The sequence below is a fragment of the Taeniopygia guttata genome, chromosome 9 (assembly GCF_048771995.1).
Source record: "Taeniopygia guttata chromosome 9, bTaeGut7.mat, whole genome shotgun sequence".
Classification (NCBI taxonomy): Eukaryota; Metazoa; Chordata; class Aves; order Passeriformes; family Estrildidae; genus Taeniopygia; species Taeniopygia guttata.
Window position 1 is genome coordinate 11,274,127 of NC_133034.1, and position 25,410 is coordinate 11,299,536.

General features: G+C 41.0%; 1 protein-coding gene across 4 annotated transcripts; it reads right to left on the bottom strand.

Moving 5' to 3' along the window:
• Positions 1 to 343: 343 nt before the first annotated feature.
• SLC16A14 (solute carrier family 16 member 14) lies at positions 344 to 15,562 on the bottom strand. 4 transcript variants are annotated; one of them, XM_041718105.2, is made up of 7 exons: positions 15,185 to 15,562; positions 13,380 to 13,629; positions 10,823 to 11,057; positions 10,273 to 10,571; positions 9,303 to 9,446; positions 4,024 to 5,016; positions 344 to 2,465 (listed from the first exon to the last, which is right to left on the bottom strand). In XM_041718105.2, exons 4-7 carry the CDS (start codon positions 10,532 to 10,534, stop codon positions 2,317 to 2,319), a joined length of 1,548 nt encoding a protein of 515 aa, XP_041574039.2. In that variant the 5' UTR covers positions 10,535 to 10,571; positions 10,823 to 11,057; positions 13,380 to 13,629; positions 15,185 to 15,562; the 3' UTR covers positions 344 to 2,316. The 4 variants fall into 4 exon arrangements, with proteins under 4 accessions (XP_041574039.2, XP_030135913.4, XP_041574038.2 ...); XM_030280053.4 differs by lacking the exon at positions 13,380 to 13,629 and having other exon boundaries at positions 10,823 to 11,053; XM_041718104.2 differs by lacking the exon at positions 13,380 to 13,629 and having other exon boundaries at positions 10,273 to 10,549.
• Between the last annotated feature and the right edge of the window lie 9,848 nt (positions 15,563 to 25,410).

Consider the following 25,410-nt stretch of genomic DNA (forward strand, 5'->3'; position numbering starts at 1 on the left):
ACTATGAATACAGTGTTCTTGTATAATTCTGTTTCTTTATAAACCAGTACTTTAATACTTAAATATTCACTGATTTAGATATGGGGTTTTTTTGTTCTAGAACTATATATCAATATGCTGGAAACATTCAGTGATTGCTGATCTTCAGGTATAAGAAGCCATATATATTCTTTCCTCTTTGTGATTATTTCTTTTTAGGATAATAACAAATACAAATTTTACTATGTGGATAAAATACTATACTAACTTAATAAATGAACAGAAAGTATATTTTTGGGTAATATAAGTTTATTCCCAATATATGGCCCTGTAAGAGCCTCTATAGAAAGATCTATTGCAGATATCACAAGTGAACAACATATTTTTTATTACTGTAATATGCAAATAACATTGCTTTTGACAAAAGACAAAGTGAAGATCTATGTATGAAGGATACATATCTTTCAACAAAGAAGGCAAATGAAGGAAATCATCACTACAATATATTTGTCACCAATAAAAGATATCTCCATTCAAATGAGCCATCAGCAGCATTCCCACCAAGAAGACATTTAACCTGTAACAAAGAACTGATCTGAACATTTGCATGCACATTTTCTCCAAGAACAAAAGCTGATTTTAGGAAGTTACTGACTGTGTGTTCACACTGTGTGTTGCAGTTCAGTGCCACCTCAGTTGTCTTATGTGAATTTTAAAGGCCATACATAACTACCCTATATGACTGCACTGATGTAAATCTTAAAGTAATTCAGGGTTTCTCAAGGTTATATTTTTTAACTTGGCTCATTTCAGTGATCTTTAAGGAATACTTTAAATTATGTCCCTGCCAACAGGTGTAGACGTGCAACACTAAGAAGCTGGTGAATTGCAATATAGAACAATACACATTCAGAACTTTTTGTTACCCAGCCTTGCAGCTATAAAGAAGATAAAGATATTGATATTGTTGCATACTGAACTGTTTCCTAATAATTCTTCAATATAATTGAATAGTTTCAATTGCTTTTTAAGGAATTCCAGCAGCACATAGAAATATTAAACTAAGAACCTGATTTGTCATGCAAAGAACTTTCATAAAGCTAAGAGGATGAAAACTTACAGTGGTTCTTATTTGATAGGAAAATTAACATCAGACTCACCTCTCAAAGCTGAAAAAAATATGCCCTCAACCACCATACATCACCTTCTGCACTGATTACCAGACCCTTAATGTTAAGAAAATTTATTTGAATATTTTAAATGCTCTTTAGCTATTCCATGTTCTGCAGTATCTAATTTTCTAGTAAATAAATTTCTCAAACATGATGAATCTTAGTCAGTTCATGGTGTACATTACAAGAAGCGACATGACTGTTCATATGTAACAGAGTTTGTGAACAATTAAATTAAATTAAATTATAATAAAATTTAGTGTGCTGTAGTAGAGTTCATTCCCATGGAAAGAGTGGCAATTATTAAATTCTACACTAACTCTAATTAGGTAAAGGGGTGAAAGAACTCAGACTGTTTCTGGAAACATTTTCCAGTCACAATGATAGTTTCCATATGTTTCCTGTTTCTGCATTTATGGGTTTTTTACTTCAGGTGCATTAAGTATCACAGCATTTAAAATGCAGCCTATGTATTGAGGATGGCTACTTTAGATGCAGTTGATACTTAAAAAAAAAAAATTAAAAATCATTAAAATAGAATCACAGAATATACTGGGTTAGGAGGGACCAATTGACTCCAACTGAATCATTTCAGAAATATACGAGAACTTTTCTTCAGATTTGCATCACAGAAATAGTAATTTTAGTGCGCTGAATTAATGGATTAATGCAATTATTATAGTAGCATTTCTACAGTACTTGACTAGCCAGGCAAGTAAAACAATCATTTTCTAAAACCCAGTAACTAATCTTTCATCAGATTGAACACATAGTAGAAAGAACTTCTATAAATCATTCATGTCCTGACCAAATTCTCTCATAGGACTAGTGTAAATCAGAGTAACTGCACTGCAGTCAGTGGATTTTCACCAATGGTTAATGGTGAAATATTAAAAGAGAAGAAAAGGTAAGTGTTCTTAGCATTGTTCTAATATTGAAATACTAGCAGTGTGCTTTTAATCGCTGTATTTGGTAGTTCTAAAGTAAAATATCTTAAATAATTTTAAAAGCACATTTCCAATAATTTATAAGCCTTATGGAGCACATTTGCTTTTCACATAAGTGCAGCTAAATGGGTTGGTTCTGTAAGAAAAACATCTCCATACTGTCACACAAGAGAAAGACAAAACCAAAAAAGTTCTGTAAAAAAATTCTGGAATTTGTTCTATACTTGTGCTTCTTCTGTAGATTTTTCTCTTGACTGTTTCTTTTGAATACAAGGTTGTATAAGTAAAAAAATTATTCCCACCATGTATAGCAATCCAGCTATGTAAAAAGAAAAATCATATTTTTGTGTGATGTCATAGATCCAACCTGGAAAATAAGGACAGAATATGTTTGTTACAAAGTTTGCCAAAAAGGTACATTTCCTAAGAAAATACAAAAAATACTTCACATTTGTTTAATAACATTTCTGTCAAATCCACAGATGCTTTGTGGAAAAACACTATTTTTTAAACAAGATATCACAGATTTAATGTTAAAATCAAAACTTTAAATCCCAAACCAATTAGTTCTTCCTCCCTATCACTGCCTCTGTAAAATGCCCAGTACTGGGTATTTCAAATGCTGTGCCTTGTGCAAGCAAACACATTCCCCATAGCTGTCTCCAAGCCTCACATACCAATAGAAGACTGTTCAAGAGATACAATCTCAATACTGCAATGACTCTCATTCCAGCCTCAATTCCTTTGCAAAAGCACATTAAAGTTACTTCTTCATTAAAGTTACTTATTCATTACTTTGGGAAGGTTTGAGAACACAAATGAGCAAAACTCCCTCACTCCCTGCTGGCTGCATTGCGATGCAATATCAGAAGCTCTCTTTACATCAGTTACTTGCATCCAATTTGCTTCCTAACCAAAGACCAAATACAGAGACAGGTTTAGCACAGACTGGGAGATGCTGAGGGAATGTGGCAGAGTAAAACTCTGCTGCTTTCAAGAAGCACTGAGTGAGCTTTCTTCTCACTCATGTTGCACACCCAGTGGTGGGGAGAGAAGGGGCTCTCACTTTCCTGCGCTGCTCATGCTGCTGCTGGCTTCCCTTCAGCCTGGAGCTGCCCCTGGCTGACTAAGGCCATGACTCCCAAGATTTCTCACAGCTTTCTTCTCAGCAGCACTCTGTAACAGAGAGCTGGAGTCTGATATAGTACTGACAATCAGTACCCATATCTCTTCTGTACTCCCCTACCTCTTTCTATGAGGAAATTTATAATGAATGTCTGTTTAAACCTAAGTAACTCTAGGGATAGTAGACATACACTTCTCCCTTCTGCTGGGGATGGCAGTAGAGGTTATGAGCACTGCAGTCCCCAAAGTAGGTCAGCTTCTGGCTGAAGGAAGGCAAAGCAAAGTTAGTTAAATCAACACATCAGCTGGTAGTTTGGAGTGGAGACACCCAAACACACAGCACAGTCCTTGGGGTAATACTGTGATACAAACAGCTGCCTACCCTGAGAACTAATTACCATTTCTTCATGTGGGTAAAGGAATGAGGATGTATAGTGCATATAGTATGCAAAACAAAAAAATAGGTTACACCTTTCTCATTTAAAAAAAAAATGTATGATAACTATTTTAAGGAAACATACAATTGTAAGGGTAGGTTGTAATAGATTTGGGGTTATGTCCAAGAACTGTAATTTGCAAGAGGTGGCCACTGCAATGGAAAAGCAGCTTTCCAGGAGCAGTGAGCTGGAACCCAGCAGACGTGACCTGTAAATCTGTACAATGTAAAGCTCGATGTTATGTCCATTCTGGAGCAGCTGTGATTCTGCTAACTACACATGCTCATAGCATAAGAAAGTTTAATAATATAGTCACACGGTCATTACACAAACATCAGTTGGTTAGCAATTTGAACTTTTTACCTGCAAAGGGTGGTCCAAACAAAGCAGATATTCCATTGGCACAAATGATGATGCCATAGGCATTTGCAAGGTGTTTAGTTCCAACTAAATCTTCAGTCACAACAGGCATTAGAGAAAAATAGCCACTAGAAAATCCTATTAGAGCACAAACCACAGCCAGGCCAATGTATGTCTGCATTAGTGGCAAAGTAAGAATGCAGGTGACCAGGGTAAAGTTAGCCATGAGGAAGACATTCCATGTGCTGATACACGGGAGATCAGAGATGATTCCAAGGATCACTTTACCAAAAATATGAACAATGGCTATAATGGATGTCAAAGGAAATACATTGTCCTGCCTAGATAAGTTGTACTGCTTGACTATTTCTGGAAGGTGAATAAAGGGAATGACAAAGCTGCTATAGGCAAACAAAGCCCAAATGATAAAGGCCACGAATACTCTATTGGTAAACAGTGATGCAGCTCCAAAGTAGCTGGAGTACCAGAGTGCAAAGCCCTTCCTGACTGTAACTGTCAGCTGGCTCACTGTCTTAAAGAGGCGCAGTCCATACATACTCCTTCCACTTCCAGATTTACCTCCAATTTCTGCGTGCTGCACACTGCCAAGCACTTCTTCATTTGCTGCCTCTTCTTTTTTCTCTGGTTCTTCACCAAGGACTCCATTAGATTTTATAGTCTCAGTCGAGTGGGACAGAGCTTTTGCCTGATTTTCTTCACTTTCATTTCTCACCATGTATTTTTCACGGAGGTCTTTGGGAGACAGTGGTCTCATAAGTGCCCCACAGACACAAAGGTTCAGGGAGATGGCCCCCTGGATGAACATGGCATTCCTCCACCCAAATTCAGTGCAGAGGTACTTCAGTAAGGCAGTCATTAGGAAAGCTCCAAACCCTGTCCCTGTGGTACTGAGCCCTTGTGCAAGTGCTCTTCTGTTCTGAAAATACTGCCCTACCATGACCACTGCAGGCAGATAAACCATGCCACTTCCAATGCCTATAAAAAAATAAAATAAATCTGAGCTTGTTGCCAACAATATAAAAAGCAGTGAAAAAAATCAGTTTTATTCCTAACTTTTGTGTAAGCATAGTAGTAAAACCAATAATAAATATTCAATTCTGATGTTAGCTTTCATTTTTGTCTTGTAGTGTTTTCCAAAATCTGCACTACTCATTCCAGTGAGAATGCAATACTGATATTTATTGCTGGAAAAACTAAACACACAGAATATAAAACCTTTATCTCAGGTCAGCATGACAACACTGAAAAGTTATAAATGTCCCACAACCAATCAATGACAGTTACTATGGGAACAAACATAGACACAGCCTATTTTGAAATATCTGCAATTATAATACCCACATCTGATGGTATCAGTGACCAGAACTGCTTAGTGAGCACATCTTGTTGCTTTCACCTAAGTTCCCCAGCAACAAAGATTCGCACAGAGTCCCTGTCCTTGTTCCCTAACTGTGGAGCCACTATGACTGTGACATGTATTTGAGGAGTCAGCTCGTGGGGTTCATGCACTGGTGGGACCTCAGGTGGCTTCCAGGTTGGTTCTCTTTGGGCAGTCCAGGGGGGGCCACACAGTAGCTGCTCAATCTTACAAGGCAGATCTCTAATTCTATTGAAAACCCCTCATCTGTAGTTAAAAACCTGGCTGGGTTCTCATGGCATATACTTCAAGCAGAAAGCAATGAGTTGTGCAAACACATCATTAGAGGTAACAGTTCAGCATTTTTTTCTCACAGCAAATTCTTCATAGAGGGATTTGGATTGGAACAGGTATGTGCAGAAAATGCTTCCCAACTCACTGTGTGTCGGAATCTGAGGTATTGATGATTCCGAGATTGTAAAAAGTCTCTGTCTTTCTGCCCTGTTGCCAAAGGAGAAGCCATAATTCGTCTGTGCTGTTTTCAAGGTTGTTTATTCTTGCTTATCTCTAACATGTTCTGCTGCCCTCACGCAGGTCTGTCCTGCAGGACAGCGTGTGGGGCTCTGCCCCTCAGTGGGATGTTACAAACATTATATACCAGAAACTACGTGTGCTATATTTATGATAATGTGCCAATATCTGTCACCTACGTTGAACAGTGTGCCCCCAGCCTAAACCAATAGAAAAATGCCAACACTACAGTGAAACATGGAGGGCATGAAGAAGGAGGAAAAGGACAAGACACACCCAATTTCCTCCATCTTGTCCCCTTTGAACCCCTAATCTAGAAACTTAAAATTTTACATTTGCACCCGTGCCACACTTAATTATTACTTATATCAAACACTCAGAGCTTGTAATTCATCCTGTAAGATTGAAAACTCTTTTCCATGGACAGAGATCACAGACAGTGTCTCTTGGGGCTCTGTACAGGGGAGTTCCTGACCCCTGCCAGGGTCCCAGACCTGCCAGGGCAGCCAGAGGGAAGCCCTGGATTCCCACAACTGTGATTGTCATTCAGAAGTGTTTTGGGACTTAGACGTTTTCCTAAATAGGTGCTAACATAGCTGCATGCAGCTGCAGCATGATCTAGCTGCATCTAGGCCAGGGAAAGCCGAGATTCTAGAAAAGCGTGAAAAAAGCCCTTCAACATCACAGCAGTGACCCTGGCCAGAGCTGACCCATTTTGCTCGTTAGAAGCATTTCTTTCTTTCCTAGGCAAATACACAGATGAGCTTTCATTTCTGGGCTTTTATTTTGCACCAGTGTTGCTCCCCACACCCAAGCACAGGCTGGGGGAGGCCTCTCTGCCCCGCTCCTGGATTCGCAGGGGAGCCGGCTGTGAGGGGCTGCGGGAGTCCTGAGGGGAGGAGCGGCTGTGAGGGGCTGCGGGAGTCCTGAGGGGAGGAATGGCTGTGAGGGGCTGCGGGAGTCCTGAGGGGAGGAACGGCTGTGAGGGGCTGCGGGAGTCCTGAGGGGGGGAATGTGCTGAGGGTGGCTGCGGGTGGAGAGATGGGGTTGGGATCCCAGGGAAGAACTGAAGGCAGCAGCCATGAACAGGCCCACAAGCACAGCGCGGAGGCCCAGAGGTGGCCAGCAAGAGGCGGCCACTGCAATGGAAAAGCAGCTTTCCAGGAGCAGCCATGTCCAAGAGGCTTCCCTGGGCAGGCCGGGACTGAGGGGATGGTGAGTGAGGGGATGGGATGAGCAGGCAGGGCTGAGGGTCAAGGAGAGATCCTGAGGCAGGGCACAGGGAGCAGAGGTCTCGTGGAGCTGGAAAGAACCTCTCAGGTATCTTTACACTGTTTTTCTGGACAGAATTACTCCTGCATCATCTCACTTCTCCATATCACATAAAAGTTTGCCTCTGATTTTTTTTTCCCCCCGCCGGAAAATATTTTCATCCCTCTTTAATTTCTTTATTTAAACTCTGCCATTTGTTGTTTTATGTGTGCTCTTTCTGAAAAGCAGCAGGAGCTGAAGAAGAACTTTGTAGATTCCTGGCTGCTTGATTATATTCAACATATATGAAAACAGAAATTCTGAAAAAGGCAGGATCCTTTCTGTGGTCATAGTTCTTTGTTCAGGAATTTACAACTTTACTGAAATCTATGGTATGGTGGTATAAAGGGTCATCAGAGTGATCTTTGCTAAGCTGAGTATTTCTCCATCCAAAAAGCTAGATAAAATTTTATGTCTAGAAATTCTGTAGATTCCTATGAAATTCTATGAAAGGACATTTTAAGAGAATGCAAAGTACTGAAGCTATTACTGGTATTGCAAACAGTTCCTTTTTTCCATAATGTTGCCCGCTGGCAAATGTAACATAGACAGTGCCTCATTTGCAAACATAACTGTTATCTGTGGGGTGAGTAATGTTTCAAAGCCCCTTGAACTGCTCAGTGTTGCTCAGATAGTAATTAAAGCCCAAATTTTGCATTTCTTATATGGATAACTTTCACCTTTTTGTTTCATATCTATTAACAGTACCTATTTTCAGAAATGAGCAGCAAACAAAATGGATTAGTGCTTTAAGTACTTAATACTGGGTTCCTCTGCATAACTTACTTCATATAACTGAATTTTTTCACAAGAAACATTGCTAGAAACTGAACATTCAGGCACTAGGGATCTGTTGGTTTTGAAAGAAGATGCCTAAACCCACATCTTTTTTGTATTTTGATTGGGCTGTTGCACATGTCAAAAGGTTTTCTAGACATCTAATTTCATTAAAATGACAAAACATTACTTCAGTCATTTTAATTTTAAAAACAGTAGCAATATTAGTTGCTCTAAGTGGTTGTTGATACAATATGAATAACCATTATTAGAAACTGCATATGAAATACAGCCCCATGCATTATCTTAAGTGAGGCTGGGATAGAGTTAATTTGCTTCCTAGCAGCTCATCTGGTGCTGTGTTTTGGACTTGTGACCCAATCCCTGCTGCTAACCACAGGCATGGTTTAGCTGTTGCTGGACAGTGCTTACACACATCGAGGCCTTTTCTGTTTCTCACCCACTGTGAGTGGCAGAGCACCAGAAGCTGGGAGGGGATGCAGTGGGACAGGGGACCCCAGCTGACTGAAGGGACATCCCACACCATGAGATGCTGTACTCAGCAATAAAACTGGCGGAAGGGAGGAGGAAGGGAGAATGCTTGGAGTTGTGGCAATGTCTTCCCAGGTAATAGTTACACATGACCAAGCCCTGCTTTACTGGAAACAGCTGAATGCCTGCCTGCTTGTGGGAAGTAGTGAATTAATTCCTTATGCATTCAGCTTTTGCTTTATCTACCAAACTCTCTTTACCTTATTTTTACCTTTCTGATTCGCTCCCCATCCCACTGTGGGAGAGTGAATGAGCAGCTGTGTACAGCTTAGCTGCCTACTAGCTGAACCACACTTCACCCTTTAAAATCGGTTTCGAAACAGTGCTGAATTATCATAATCCAGTATTTTATTAATGTGGAGCAACTTCTGGAGGAAAAATGTTATTCTTTCCTGTGACATGGAGAGGAGTTGGCTAGATAGATGTTAAATTAATCTTTTAAGTTTTACTTGTCAGAATTTGGGTTACAGTAACTTCCCTAATTAAAAATGTCCTCTAATATATTCATTTGGGTGAAACTGATAGAAGTACATGGCAAATTTAAACAACAACAGAAGTCACTGGGCCAAATCCACTGAGTAAATAAGTTTCCTAAAAAGATAACATGCTGTAAAAAGTGTGAAAGTGAGCTGGAATAACTTTACAGTATACCTTCCTTATTTACTCACTCAAATAAGCTTCTAAGGAATCAAAAATAATTGAAAGAACCCTCAAACATTAGTGCAGCTCTCACCAGCTGTCACTCCAAAGGTGAGGAAGAGGTAGTGCACATTTGAGGCATAGGCACTCAGTATCCAACCCAGGGCATTCAGTATCCCTCCAATTATGGCTGTCGTGCGGCACCCACACATGCTGATGAATAAACCAATAAAAGGACCTGTTAAAAAACATGAAAGAAATTATAAACTATTTATTTAATTCTTTATGCTCTAATAATTTTTCACCTTAAGTTTATTAATGTTTTAAATAAAATGTTAAAACACCAGACAACTCATGCAATTCAGTTTATTTCTAATATTACTTCGTAAAATCATGGAAAGATAAATACAACCAATTGATTAAATACTTAACAAATACCTGCAACACCTACAATCAAAGCTGCCCCATGAAGAAGGGACAGTTTAAAGAGAGAAATAAGCTGAAATACTTGTTCCCAATGCTGATGCTGTGTAAGAGTGAGATTTTTTCACAAGTAACCAGAAGCTAAGCATTTTATCTTGTTTTCAGTAGAATAATTTAGGCAGATATAAACATAACTTTTTCAGTCTTCATTTAGGGAGTCATACAGTGTGTATGTACATATATACACAAACATTTCCTCCAGATACTATTTTGGGTTGATTCAACTACAACTAAAAAAATACATTTTCATTCAGCTGCCAAACTGAAATATAAACTGTGTGAATTCAACATTTTCTCCTCACAGGCAGAGCATGGGGAGGACTCCAAGTTTCACAGATCATGTTTCCTTAATTCTAGTCAGACCTGGAAGTCACAGGCTTCCTTTCCTGCTCATGCAGTCTTCTGGGCTGTCTTCCCTGTCATCTTCCCTGTTATTCTCTTTCTCCACCTACATTGTAAAATTTGTCCTGGTGACTTTAAAAAGTCAGCTTGGGACAACCATAAGAAAATACTTTATGGATGAATGACAAACATATTCTAAAAATATATGTAGTTTTAAAATATGTGATGCTGGCACATACCTACAATAAGCGTGATTCCCATGCTGAGGGAGCTAACCCATGCTGTTAAGCCACGACTTTGATTAAATTCTTCAAGCCATTCCATGTTGAGTATTCCAAGGGCCATTTGGGAACCCATGATGAGAATGTGCACAAGGAAAGAGGAAAGTACAATCATCCAAGCCCATCCTCCATCGATGTTTGGATTAGGCTTAATTGGCTTATTTCCAACTTTTGAATCATCTCCAAAATCATATCCAATATCCTCTCGACTAGCATACATTTTCTCCACAGTATTCTGAAACAAATGCAGTAAATACCTAAAAATACATACAAAATATTCACATTTTGTGGTTCAGTTATGGTAAATGCCACAAACCACTATCATATTTCACCACCATAGTTAGTGCAGTTGTAGTGAATACTGTGACTTCCTTGTTTAAATGTACAATGCTTAGAAAATGGTCCAATTAATTTATTTCTTTGTGTAGCTTTTTATCATGGCTGTCTATGCAGGAGTATTTACAGGCTGACAGTAGGCTGCATTATTTCCATTATATATTTTACTTACTTTTAGGTGGCTGAGAGCCCTCACTCTTCATGGGTTGACTGTGGTCACAAAAAAGATTGGTCTCTCTCTCTCTGGATATTACTTCTCTGTGTCACCTTCTGCTGTCCCAGTAAGATGATGTGCCTTTGTGTTCAAGCACAGAAAGCTTGGAGTGAAGAAGTGAAGTCCTGAAGCAGCAGGTAGATGAAGTTACCACATGTTTCCAGAGGAAACCAGTTTGGGGATGTATTTCTTCCTTAGCAGTGGAAGAACAAGAATGAAGACAGGAAAAGATAAGGAATTCAGATTCTTAATTTTCAAAATGTTTTGCTTACATAAATCACAACAAGGCAATTGTTACAGCTTCTCTGGTAAGCTTTTTAATAGAGTCAATATGACAACAGTTTGTTATTATGTGTTCAGTTTCCATAGTATTAATCCTTATAATCCTAGTAAAAATAAAGAATTCTTCCAAGTTAATGTCAATGCCTATCAAAATCAAACTGAGTGACAGTTACATGCACAGGTGTACATAGGTCACACTAACTTAATTCGATTACTTTGATTTATTCTGTTGTTACTTTAAGATTGCAACACAATAATTTCAAAACCACTTTTAATTGATTACTAGTCAAGGTGCATAATCCAGTCTTTCCTCCATCTGATTTCTGCTGCAACAGATTCAAATCTTACCCAACTGTGGAGCACCACATAGGTTTCCATGGAGACTAGAAATGCAATGCTACGAATTACCAGAGATGGTATTTTCTTACCTTCTTTTCTTCTCCAGAGAAATAAAAAGAAACATTGGCTTCACAACAGTGGAAAGGAAAAAAAGTTATCAAAAATTGTTTTTAAAAGCTCCCTATGTCTCCTGTGATCTCTCAGAATGTGTGCCTCTGGGCCGGCTCCTCACTGCTGCAAACAGGCAGTGAACAGACAAACCCAGATTCTGTACCAACTCAAAATTTGTCTTTAAATACGTGAGTACATTTTACTTCTCAAGTACTACCTTTACGAGCTTTCCAAACTGTTCTACTTTTTTTTCTTATTGCTAGATAAACACACAGAGAAGGCCCTGGGGCATTCCACAGTAATCCATAGCTGGAGTCAGAGCTGGCCAGCCCCAGGCACCAGTGAACACCTGTTGATATGTGCAGCCTGTCCAACCTGGCTGCTGCCTAAGTTCCCTTTCTACTCAAGTGCCACCTGACCCTTCCTGGCAATGCAGGTAATCATATGTAACTAAGGGCAGCTTGACGTGTAGGTTCTTCTGAGAGTGCACTGATCTGCCTCATAAGTGAGCTGCAGCTAAAATATGTTGCACTCTTGGTAGTAAAGCTTCCACAGATGGATGTTCTACAGTGACTAAGTTGTCATTAGCCCTAATTTGGCCATGGGAGATATGGATCATACAGTGAAGAAGAACAAGAACTGTGCACATTTAACACTTGCTGCACAGACAGATAAGCTGGGATCAACTGACGAGTTGCCAGTGGAAATTGAGACTGAAATCCTTCCAGGCTGTTCCTTTCCAAACTGGGAAACAGAGAATGGGGATAGTGCTTAGAGGTCCTTCTAGAGGTCCTGCAGGGTGTTAGAGGCAGGACAAACAGCAGGGGAACAAGTAGAGCCATGCAGTGGTACAGACTGGTTTTTTGACCATAAAAGGACAGCCTGGTCACAATTATTAAATTATATTATTAATTAAATTAAAGAGGATAGCCTTAGTCATAATTATATCTCACCCTTCCTCTGCAAAAGATTGGTCTTAAAGATGACATCTCAACCTTTTCCTAATAATGTCCTTGGAGCCAGATCCTCTGTTGCTGTAGGTTACAGGACTACTTACAGAGGATTCAGCCCACTCACAAGGCAGAGAGAGACTAGGTGCAAAAAGGTGATAAATACAGTGAATAATCATGCTAATAGGAAATAATGAGAAGAGGCAGAATGAAGGAAAATCACAAGCTGTTGCACATGCTCTGCATAAGATTAATGAGAATGTATGAGGGATATTACAGTGTATCTTAGATAAAGGAATACAAAATTATGTAACAGGAGATTTAGAGTCAAGATTAAATGTAAATCCTCACCTTTCTCTCTTATACTTTTGACTGGTTTTGTGCACACCTGAATCCTGATACTGGATACAAAAAAAATTCTTCTTTGGACAGGAAATAGGCACATCTTTTGCATATTTTAAATTATTTGAAGCTAAATAATTGATATTGAGCTGCAAAGTTATGACACTCTTCTTTGCAGTCTTGCTGACAGAACTGGCTTGGATTGAGTATATGCAAGTTAATGTCATGCTTGTATCAACCCCCACAAATCTTCAGAAAATGCATATCTTTTTCATTTGAACTGAATTCTTGCTTATTATAACTTTTGTGCTAGTAACTTTTCACTACAGTGACAAGTTCAGAGTAAATACACTCAAAAGCAGAGGAGGTCATCTCCAATAACTGCACAAACTCTCAGTCTCTGGGTAAAGCAAGGATTGGATGCCTGGATCCCCTCCCCAGGATAGTCTGATTGTCCCATGGCCTGTTGCACCCAGGAGAAAGGCACATACCTGCCTTCAACATTCTTCCCACACAGCACTGCCAAGAACAGGCTCATGAAAGGCAGAGGAGCCAAATGAACTCTTTGCAATTGTGAAATCCTAGAGAAACTGCAGTGAAAATGACAGCAGCTGATGAAGCCAGCCAGCTTCCCCAACAAGCAAGACAGGGAAGACCCATTCACAGTAACAGTGTTTGAGTACAGCCCCTCAAAAATAATTTCATTTAAAGGCAGGGGAATCTGGATTCTCGTCTGGTCACCTGTAAAAGAATGAGATGATTTTTTTTTTCCCCAGAAAAAGCTTTTTAGACCATATACACACAAAGTATGCAGAGCTCTTAGAAAAATGGCCCAAGCATTAGTGCCTGCAAAGATGCTGAGCTTTTTTGAAAACCTGACTCATGAGCTATTTTAGGGACAAATGCAGGTGCTGTAATAAGACCAAAGTTAGCAGCAAAACACCCAAGTTCATGTACCATCAGTGGAGCTATAGCTCTCTAGCTTGTAGTTCAACTAGATCACTGCAAAACATCTGCTCTTGCTATAAAAAGTCCATACGATGAATTATTTACATATATTTGGTCAGCTACCTCCAGCATTTGGCTGCCTTAGTGTTAAAAATTATAGAATAAAATTGTACTTTAAAGAGAGTCCCAATGGATAACTCATAAATGCATTATAACTAGTAACGAGTTTTATTTTGTAATATTCCCAGTAAACATGCCACATGTAATTATTTGGTTGCTGAAGGCACACAGAGGAAACATTGCTAAAAACACGGTTTATTTTGGTTGTCATATGTTTCAGTACTCTGACTTCACCTTGCTAACATGCTGAGCACTTCAGCTGTCAGCAAGTTCACGGAGATGTGGACACCGGCCACCTCTGTCAGTCAGAGCCCCAGTGCATAAAAATGCATGCCCAGAAAGGAACACAAAATCAGGGAAATCAAATGCTTAAAAGGCTAAATTAATTGCCAGGTCACAATTTTGCATAAAGTCGGCAGCAGTTGCGTTTCCAGACCGGGGGTGCTGCTCTGCTGCCCCTCCCTGAGGGATGTTTCCCAAGCCCTGCTCAGGCGGCCTCCCCGGAGACCCCTCGGCGCTGCTGTGCCCCGGTGTGACCCACGCGTGGTGCCCCGTCCCCGGGCACAGCAGAACTGGCTTAGATAGCGGACAGTTTTCTCCCCTTGGTCCCAAGGGCGTGGGCAGCTCGCATCAGGCGTGCACCTCTATTTTGTACAGGCTTACAGCCTGTCTCGGGAGCACCCCGAAGGCAGGGAATGTACTTTTTTCTCCCAAGAGAACAGCTTTGGGAGCTTCACACGCGATACCTTCCCGGCACTCCGGTTCACCTATGCGAAGCAGAGCTGGGGCGGGGACGGCCGCCGCCGCCCGGGCCGCGGGGCTGCCCCAGGGACGGCTCAGCAGCGGCTGTCCCGCGGCCCGGGGCCGGGGCGGGGGCGCGGGCTCGGCCCGGGGCTGTGGCGGGGCCGGGCGGCGGGGGCGGCGTTCTGGAGGCGGCGCGGCCGCGGCACCGCCCGCCCGCCGAGCACAAAGGATGACCGCGAGTTACCCCGCTGCGGCAGCCGCGCTCCTGCTCCGCCGCACCTCCGAGGGGCCGCCGCCCCCGGCCCCGGGGGACCCGCGCCGGGACAGCCCGGGAGAGCCCCGCACAGCCCAGCCCCGCACAGCCCAGCCCCGCACAGCCCAGCCCGGCGCGCCTCTGCCGCAGGCGGCGCGGCCGCTCCGCGTTCCCCTCCCGCTCCGGTGCCGCTGCCGTGTGGTGGCTCCCGGCTCCTCCCGAGGTACTCACCGCGTCGAGCTCCGCCAACGCCGCCGTCCCTGAGCGCCTCGGCACCGAGTCCCGCTGCCAGCGGAACCCGCGGCGCTGCTCCGCGCCCGGGACCCCGGCGGCTGCTGCGGGCTCCGGTGTCCACCTGCGCCCGGCTCCGCTCAGCGCCCGCGCCGGCTCAGCCTCGCCCCTGCTCACCACCCTGGGGCTTATTTTCCATAGGAGTGTGGCTCCGGTCTGGGGCCTCCTGCTCCCCAGGCAGCTCGTCCTCTGCACCTCGTCTCCATTCTCTGCAATTTCAAATCTCCACGCTCTTTCATTCCTGCGATACCGGCTAATTCTGGTTTGGCGGAGCAGATTTGCAATCCTCTCACATGCACACTCTTGTGGCTGAACGAAGTTTATTGCTGCACAGGTTATGGCCGGAAATTTACATCCCAGAGAGCTGGAGGATCTGATCCAATAAAATCAGCCAGTATAGAGATTTTAACGGCCATTGAATGTATTTATTTCAGGGTGGCTGGCTGAATTTATGTATCCAAACCACCCTGACAATGCAGTTTGGGAAGTTTCACTGTATGGTACCTTATTTGCACTATAAATAAGTTTCCAAAATATTCCACCCTTGGGAGAAGAGCTGCACTTTTTACATTACTTTTTCAGACCAGTATCTGCTCCTCAGTTGGATCTTTCTAAGTAACCTGTCTAATGAGGTTTACATTCTGCAATTTGTTGCTCTATTTGCAGTGAATATACCCAGGCTAAGGTATATTCACCTTATGCCACCACACATAACTTTCATTCTTAGAGATTCTTGATGTCCTAGCAGTGCACTGAGTAGTAGAAATGAAGGCTGTTCAAGAAGACATAAGAAATATCTTGAGAGAAGACAAAATGAGGAGAGGCCAACAGGAATGTTTTGTGTTACACGTGCTGCCTACGTGCAAAACGTGGCACAGAATCTGTTAGAGAAGAAATGGTCAGAAGAGGGTTAAAAATATTCATTTGGGGCTTTAAAAATATTTTCCTACATTTTTGCTTGACTCTTTCCTCTATCTACTGATAAATGCAAGTCTTATCTGTTTTTTTCATTAAAAATGTGCTGATACATTATGGATCTAATTTATCGAATATATGAATATGAAACACTTCTATCTGGGTTGGGTAATTTACACTACTTTGCATTATAGTCTTCAAAAAGATATCTTTTTACAGAATAAATAACTAGATTAGTGTCAGAGACTTGTGATTAGGTTTATTTGTCTTCTTCATAAACAAAACTAGATTTCCATTTAAAAAGACTGTGATAGTGCATTGTAAATATGTGTCATTCTACAGTACACATGTTCCCTGATGATTTCACCTTTTACAATAATAACTTGCCCAACAGTGTATCCCAGAATTTAATTCATAACTTGACATTAGCTTCTTGACTGGAGTCTAATTTCTTAAAAGGCTTAATGCTAGGGGCTTGGCACTTGAAATTTGCTGTTTATCAACTAGTGTTATTAGTTAAGCTTGAGACACATACTCTTGGATTTATGAATTATCTAACATGCTAACATCCTTTATTAAGTCTGTTGCAGAAACAGATTTGACTGGCTGTCAACCCAGTGCCTCCAGTACCTGAGTGCCACCTATGTGCCTAAATCCTTGTGCCAACAGAGATTTGATCTGATGGAGAATTCGCTCAGCTGTGTCATACTGCTTCAGCAGCTTTGGTTCTTACACCACACTGGTTCTGGGCTATTGTTTTGGATTTATGTTGTTTCTTGGGAAGATAAATGTGTAAATTGTAACCACTAAACTGTGCAGGTCTAATAGCAAGAGTAGAAATTATGTTCAGTAAGGAAAAAAGTCAATTTTGTAAGAATGGAGAGGACAATCCTATGGTATCAGAAAAAGTCTGCCATTTTTAGCTAAGAAGAATAAGGTGCCTTATTCAGTAAAATAAGAGGAAAACAAAGTGACAGACTCTGGTGCCTTAGAAATCTTTACTGTGTAAAATGCTTGAATGGCAAGCAGAGTAACCCCAACTAAAAAGGAAGGATGTTTTACTAGTCCCTTAAACATAAAGGTAATTAGATGTCATAATATAACTTAGAGGGAAAGAGGGATGGAGGGAGAGAGGGAAGAAGACAGAAGTAAGAAGAACTGATAACTCAATTTCCTTTACTGTCTGGGGGCCACTGGGCAGCATAGTCCTAGGGGTGGTGTTGGAAGGAATCTCTGGGATCCACCCTGTCCAGCCTTCCACTTGAAGCAGGACTGTGACCTGTGGTGTTGCAGGTCAGTCATGGCCTTGCTTAAGCTGCCCTTGAAAGCCTTCAAGGACAGAGACTGGCCAGCCTTTCTGGGCAGTGTGTTCCTGTGTAGCACCAGCCATGCACAATCACATGCGTCCTGTCACAACTCCAAGGACTCAGCTTGTGACTTTTCCTTCTGGCTTTGCCATTTGCTACTACTGAGAAGAGTCCACCTCAATAATCTTTGCCATTCCCCTTCGAGTAGTTTCAGGTTGTTGTCATACATCCCTTTATTTTCTTCTCTGCCAGGCAAGCCAAGCCAAATTTATTCTAAATCTCTTCACAAGCTGTATGCGGTAGGCCATTTACCATCTCATCAGCCCTCTGGATGTCCCTCTCCTGTTTCTATACATCCTTCTTGGACTGAGGAACCCCAAACTGGACACATTATCCCAGGTGTGAACTCACTGTCACTAAATAAGGAGGAATAATAATCTCCATTCTTCTACTGTCCATGCTCCCTTCCTAATGTAGCTCAGGTGGTGGTTCACTTTATTCACAGTGAAAACACCCAGCTGGCTCATGTTCAGTTTAGTGTCCACTGTGACCCCACATGCTCTTCAGCTGCTGCTCTGGCAGCTTGCACTGGTTCCTGGCACTATTTGACCGCATGTCTTCCCATTGCACTCCTCATCTCACTTTGTAAGGTTTCTGTTGCCTCAGTTTTTAAGTTTCCCAAACACGTCTCAACTGGATCTCTGCTATTTTATTTGGAAATCACCCCTTCTGAGTTAGGATTATCTGAAAATCTGCTGCAGGTGCATCCTATATAATTATTCAAGCTAAAATCAAGGTAATGAACAATTCTGGTGCCAGTATTGACCCCTGAGTGTTCTGCTTGTACTGGTCACCAACTAAACACCCCACTGATTCCTATTCTTCAAGCCCAGGATTCCATGCAGTTTTAACCCATCTCGCAGTTCATTCATTCAGACCATAATCTTCAGCTTCAACCACTGCTTAATCCCCTATGCTCAAAAGGATAGCTGTGCTGTAGATCTCACAGACCATTCAGCCCTCTGGAAATGCGTACTTATAAAAATATAAGGTGCTATTTATCTTCCCAGCACTTTTCCTCTACTATTGCTGTAGTGCTGATCACTCCTCCCTAAAGCTCTCATTAAGCTGCCACCCTGCTTCCCATGAAGTCACAGTGCTGTAGTGATTGATGAGGAAGGAAAGGTTTGAAATAGGAGCTTGGTTGCTGCAGCACCAAGATACAGAACAGAAAAAGAAATCCTTCTCCCAGTTTTGTTGAACCACTGAACTTTTAACCAGTACAAAGTATCACCAAATGACCTGGCCAATTCTTCATTACACAAGTTGCTGTTAAAAGAAAGATAATTTATAGATTTTGCCTCCTCTTTCTTCCATAAGCCTCTTCGGGTGATTGAAGAATTCTGTATATTTGTAAGGGCATGTTACATTGGGGCTGGGTAAAAAGGAAAAAAGGAAAGAAACCTAATATTATCATTTGGCATAGAGACTGCACAGTAGTACAAATATCTTACAACACCCTAAAAGCTTGTGCCCTCTCTTCATTTTGGTGGGTCCAGACTCCCAGACAGAAATGATGCATATTTTCTTCTTTTCCCACTGCCTGTCTGCAGAGAATCCTTGGTATCTTTGGTGGATTCAACCCCAAAACAACATTACCAAACAATACTCGGAGCAAGTATGAACATTTTCAGCAATTCCCCTGCCTACTCCCATGATAGCTGCAGAGTCTTACTCAAATGGGAAAGAATGAACTAATTTGCTATCTTCGAGTTCACCCAATACTGAGTATAGGCCATGGGAATGGAATTCAAAAGTAGATGAAAAAGCAACATTTTTATCATTGCTGGCATGCAGATTTCCTTTTGGAGAATAATTACTTGTCTTTTCTCTCTTCTCTCTTCTCTCTCCAAGAGCTGATGAATTACATCAGCTACAGATATAGAAGGTCCTGTTCAACTTCCTTAGATCCTTTAGGAGGACAGTGCAGAATCATAGAATGGTTTGTGTTGCAAAGGACCTTAGAGATCATGTAGTTTCAAACCCCCCTCCTGTGGTTAGGAACACCATCCACTAGACTGAGTTGCTCAAAGCTCTATCCAACCTTGTCTTGGGCATTTCCAGGGGTGATGCAGTCACAGCCTCTCTGGGAAGCCTCTGCCCATGCCTCACCACCCTCAGGGAAGAATTTCTTTGCACCATTTAATCTAAGGCTACCCTCTTTAAATTAAGTTGTATAAAAAACACTCTGTGTATGTGGTGAAAAATGTGTGTTTCCTGGACTGTATTAAAAGAACCAAAGAATGTTTCTCAGCAGCTGGGGATGCTGCAGAGTAGTTAACAGTCCTGCCTCAGAGTGGAGAGGCTATTTTATCAGTGACTTGTCAAGATTCATATTAGAAGTTCTCCCAGCAAAACTAAGTATTGCCTCACATGAGAGGTTGGAGGCTCATCCTTCCACAAGAAGTGCAGCAAGAATGAAGGGAGAAAGTGAGCAGGAACAGGATACTGAGTTGCAAAGGTCTAAAGAGCTGGCAGGGTACATTGTATGGGTAGGAGTATGTAAGGTGACTGCTGCTTCAGAACTGAACTGCTGCCACCCGCACACTTTTAAGTTCTTCAGTGGCAGCAGCACCAGCAAACCTACATTTCCACATTATAGATAAAGACGTGCACAGGAAAATGGGTGTTCTGCAATTCATTGTAGTTATTTCCCTAATTCAGAAAGTCACAGCACAGGAGGAATGACACTCGCTCACAAAACAAAAGAAGAGGTGAGAAAACAGTCCCTTTATGTGGTGTTATTTAACTTCAGCTTTCTACGTTAGCAATCAAAGTTGCATATTGAGAAGGAAGATAAACTATCTTATCAGGAAAAATCCTAACTGCAATTGTAACTAACATGTTTTGCACATGGTGATATCTCGCTTTTCTGGTTTAAAACGTTTGAGCTTAAGGGTGTGGTTGCAGCTGGCTGAACATCTGAAGTACCGTGAGGATTGAGAGCTTGGAGCCTCCAACATGACTCACACTGGCACTGCACTCACTTCCTCTGGGTCAGACTTGGGCATGTAAGAGATCTCAGAGAATGCAATGCATGACTTGGTTGTGGGTTGCACCTGTTGCAAATATACCAAATTAACTGCAAACTCCTGCAAGGTCAAATTAGCACTGAACTAGTAAATATAAATTCAAGTATTTATTTCAATGGTACCAAGGCTATCTCTGATTTTATGGCACTCAAGTCACAGTGTTAATCTGTGTGCAGTATCTCTAAATTTTTGCTCTTGAAATGTTTTACTTTAGTGGGTATGAAGTGAATGTTTTGCACGTGTCTAGTGCAAACCAATAAATTTGGGGTTGCTGCAGATTACGCATAAAGTTTTGAATATATATGTAACTTTGTTCTGTAGTTTTCTTCATGCTTATCTTGACAGATATTTTGGTTAAAAATCTTCTGATTTCTAAACATTTAAAAAACATAATACAAAACAGCATTTGTGCTAGTAAACATTGAGTTTTTCTGAGATTAATTTGAACTGTGTGATCTTCCTTTCTGTTTCTGTTTTTATTTGCTGTAGCACCACTGCCATAGTATTACATTCTTTATAAATAGTTTGTGAAATATCAAAACTTTCATGAAATCCTAACACAACATTTTAATAGCTTGATTTGGGTAAAACCCCAAAGCAACATATTTCTAGAAAAGGTATTTTTTAAACACCAGAACAGCAATGGTGTTCCAATTCATGAGAACAGAGCAGATAAACAATGATTAGAGACAGAAGGAGACACATACATACACTGTCCTCCATTGAATTGAGAGCTGTAAATGTTTCAGACAAGTTACAGCAGGTGACTTCCTCAGCTCACAACTAAGTTGCAGTGTGCCATTAGTGGCTCATATCTCATAAGGTCATCTGCAGCAGTACCTGAACCAGGGATTCTCACATTGTGTGAAGCTGCCAGGGTGTGCTGAGTGTTCTGCTGCTGTCCTGCTCTCCACAGCTGCACGTGCTGTTTTGGAGAGCTGGAGTGTGACTGATCTCTATTAGGCCAAAAAACCCCAGAGATCCTGCAACAGAGATCTCTGTGACAGCTCAGCCAGAACTGTTTGTACAAAAGCTGCCATTATGTGTCTAAGATAGAGCCATTCCTTCCTTCTCAGTAAGTGTTCCAATATCATTTGCTTGTTTCACTGGGGTTTTTACAATCTCTCCATAGTGCTCATACTGTCAATAACTATAATTTTCCTTAAACAGAGATAGAAAAAAAGAATGTATTATTAAACTGCCTCCAGTTCCTTAGAAAACTTATGTAAATATAAACAGGACTGCAGTTCAGAAATATATGTAATGGGATTTTTTTATTTGTGAGCATTTTATAAACTTCAGAATTAAATTCAAACATTGTATTACGGCCTGGTTTGTGCTTCCTTGTTAAGTTTTTGATGTTCTTGAACCATAAACAGAGGCCTTCCTTTGAAATCTATATGAACATAAACCAAACAGTTGTTGCCTTGTGCTTAGTTTGTCCATGTAACAGTATATAAAGAAATATTTACAACTTTTCAAGGTCACTTAAACTTCCTGTGCTAGATTATTACTTTGACAATTGACATATTAACCATTCCCAGCCTTTCTTCTGTACTCTTTCTGCAGTGGGTTTTAAATGAAAATAGCATTTCAGCTTTTGATTACGTGCCATCCATGGCTGTCCTTTAGGTACTGTGCATCCTGTGCCCACTGTCCAAATGACCTTACAAATGCATGAGAAACTTGGTCCTGCTCAGTACTCTGAGCTAAACCAAGTGTCTCGTGTTTCTATGGGCTGGGGCAGTTCCCACACGTTCTGTGAGCACACAGACACCAGCTCTTGTTTTCTTACCCCACCACAAACTGCAAACCAGAATCCAGAGGACTGAAAGCGACAGACACTTGTGAGGATATCATGGACTGCATCATCAGGTTATTTAGGTGAAATGGAAACATCGACAGTCTGAACAGTTGCTGTCAAATTGTCTCTGGGAAGCTGAGAGTTCTCTGAGCTTCTGAGATAGAGGATGACCTGTTGGGTGGAAGAAATCATGCTCTGATTTCCAAGGAAGCAGTGAAAATGATGCACTACCTGCAGGAATATTCCTCATCCAATACAGAATGGAAAGTACAATGTAGGTAATTTTGTTTCATTATCAAATTAGTAACTATTATTATTTCTGTTACTTTTGCTATTTATTTCAGACGTTTTAATAAATGTGTTAACATAGATGTCTAAAGAAATAAACTTGGTGTAGTATTGATTCCAGAAAGTAACCTAGCAGCAATGAAATTTTAGATTTCAGGTCTTCAGTATTTTAGGAGTTACTTCGTATTTGATAATATAATGAACTAAATTGCTCGGGTTTTTTCCCCCCCAAAACTTGACATCTTTGCTTTAAATGGTGCAGAATGAAAGTTCGCAGAATCTGCCCAGCAACAAGAGCTGCTCTCTCTCCCTCTAGCGGAGAATAATAAAATAATTTTCTTTCCGTTTTTCCATATGTAAGCCATCAAATAATGCTAACAGAACTTGAAAGCTTTTCTGAACAAAAATATACAGTAATTTGTATTTAATGCATAACATAAATATTATAAGACTAGCATTTTAATACATGTTTTCATGTTAATACTTTTCTGCAAGTGCACTGTTTTTAAAATGATTATATGGATTGTAAAATATTTATGTGTATAAATATTTACATATATCTACACACTTTTAAAAACAACAATAAAGCAGTAAAAATTATAAATAGCTCAATCTCAGAAGTACAATACATCATGCTTATCTTGAACAGGAGTAGCTTGCTTATTAGTATTTGCCAGAATGATACTCAGTATAAAAAACATGTACCTAAATTATAAACTTTTTATTTTAATCCAAATGTTTTCAGCATTTGTGGTGTTCGCCTTAAAAGAAAGAGAGTGCCACATTACTTGGATGTGATGTGTATCCTCTTTTTCATAATTAGATGCTACAATCTACTTCTTTGTTTCAGTCTCCTAATAAACAAATTTTTAAAGAACGGCATAAACATCTTCCAAGTATTTAGTACTCATTGCAAGTACAAACTTCTTATGCAAGTAAAGATTTATAGGACTAAATCCATAATTAGGATGCTAGAAAATATTTATTATGTATTACTGATTAAATAAAATATGCCTCATTATTCTACTTCTAGTTTCCAAAGTGTACCAAGACCATTGTTTCTTGGCTAGATTCCTGTTGCTGTTTTCAGGAGAAAGTTTGATTTCTAATTCTGCTGCTGAGCTTATTTTTCTATTTTATGTTTTTGTTATCTCACTTTCTCTATTAGTACTTTTCTTTCCCTTCATTGTTGCCATATAAAACTTCACACAGGTAGGTGGGGGAGCTGTCAGTTCAAGGGAATCTGAAAGACGATGCACATGTAGGTAACTTCAGAGTCTTCATATTCCAGGGAGAGGTGCTTTCCCACCTGCAAGTCACTGTCTGGCACTGTGTGTCACTGGGAGCATTCCAGTTCCATTTCATTTGAGTTTTTGTTTCTACCAAGTCACGAAGGGGTAAAAAGCTACTTAAGAAGAAGTGTTGGATGACAGTTCTGTCTGGGTTGCCATCATCTCACTCAAATATCAGCAGAAAGTAGATCTCATAGAAAAGAGGGAGAGCTTTTATTTTCTTGTATGGGGGAGTGACTCCAAGACTTGTGGTGTAATGAATCACTCGAGTTGTAATCACTTTAAGTAGCACAGACAGAGGGGGATGGAACGGTGTGCAGAGAGATGACACAGGAGAGATGGCAGAGATGTCAGTATGGACTCCTGTCCATAGCGATAATTCACCCAGTGGGAGAGGAGCCACGGGGATGTATGGGACCTCTTGTGCTTTTGTGGCTGCTGCAGCAGCTCTGCACTTCCCGTTCAGATAGAAATGGGCTGATGAAAATGCATTCCAGAGTCTGGAATCTGACAAACTATGGCTCCGTTTGTGTTGTTTTAGGGAGGGTGACGGAGAACAAAAAGCAGAGGAGCAAAGTGTGAAAGGGACAACCATTGTTTTTATTATCAAATGGAGAGAGAGAAGTAAGAGATTGCTGTACAGGATAACATTGTAATGTCCTCCCACACAGCAGCCTGTAGATGTGGTTTTCCCAAATGCTTATTGCTTTGCTTTCAGTGTAATAAGAATGCAACAAACATTGTTATTTGAGGGACAGAGAGGGTGTGGGCTCCCAGGCGTTCATTCGAGCCAGCTGTTCACTTCGCCCTGGTTCCAAAATGGACTCGAGCTCCAGTGGCTGGTGCTGCCAGTGGCCAGGCAGATTTTGGAGGTGCTGGTCCTGCTGTTGCGGTGGCTGCAATACAAAAAACAAACTAGTAAATGTTCTTTCGTCCAAATCAGCTGGTCATCTGCAGAGTTCCTTTAATAGAGAATGCAAATATTATTTTACTACAACTTTATTATCTGTTAAAGATGGAAATTATTGTTAACCTCTACAATAATTGTAGAAGCAGTTCTTGTTTGTAGTCTGAAATGTTAACGTGCTCCTGACACTGGGATGATGATTTCTGTCAACCAGGTGCACTACCTTTTAGGTTAAATATTGCAGACCCTCTTCTCAAGGTTTTATTCACAAATGGAAAGTTTATTCAGCTCATACTCTTAATGGACGGACTTTTCTGCCACTTTTTATCTTTTCATGTATTTCTTCACAGAACTGTAATGCGGCTCTAATGAGGAGCAATAATTAGTTTTTGATAAGGCTTCCTACAAGGGGCAATGACCACAACGTTTTAGTGTCCCTAAAAATAATAATGTTCCAGCGGCCTTTCCCAGCCACGCGGGTGTGAGGCGGTGCTCGCTGTGGGGCCGCTGCGGGGCCGCGCTCGCCGCCATCCCGCGCTCGGCCCGGCGCTCCCTCAGGGC

Bases quoted from the DNA above. Each gene is read 5' to 3' on its own strand.
- SLC16A14 (XM_030280053.4), bottom strand. From the start codon at position 10,534: ATGTATGCTAGTCGAGAGGATATTGGATATGATTTTGGAGATGATTCA. The intron at 9,447-10,272 runs GTATGTGCCAGC...GTTTTTTAACAG, and splicing joins GGGAATCACGCTTATTGTAG to GTCCTTTTATTGGTTTATTC. The intron at 2,466-4,023 runs GTAAAAAGTTCA...CTTATTTTCCAG, and splicing joins GTTTGGACCACCCTTTGCAG to GTTGGATCTATGACATCACA.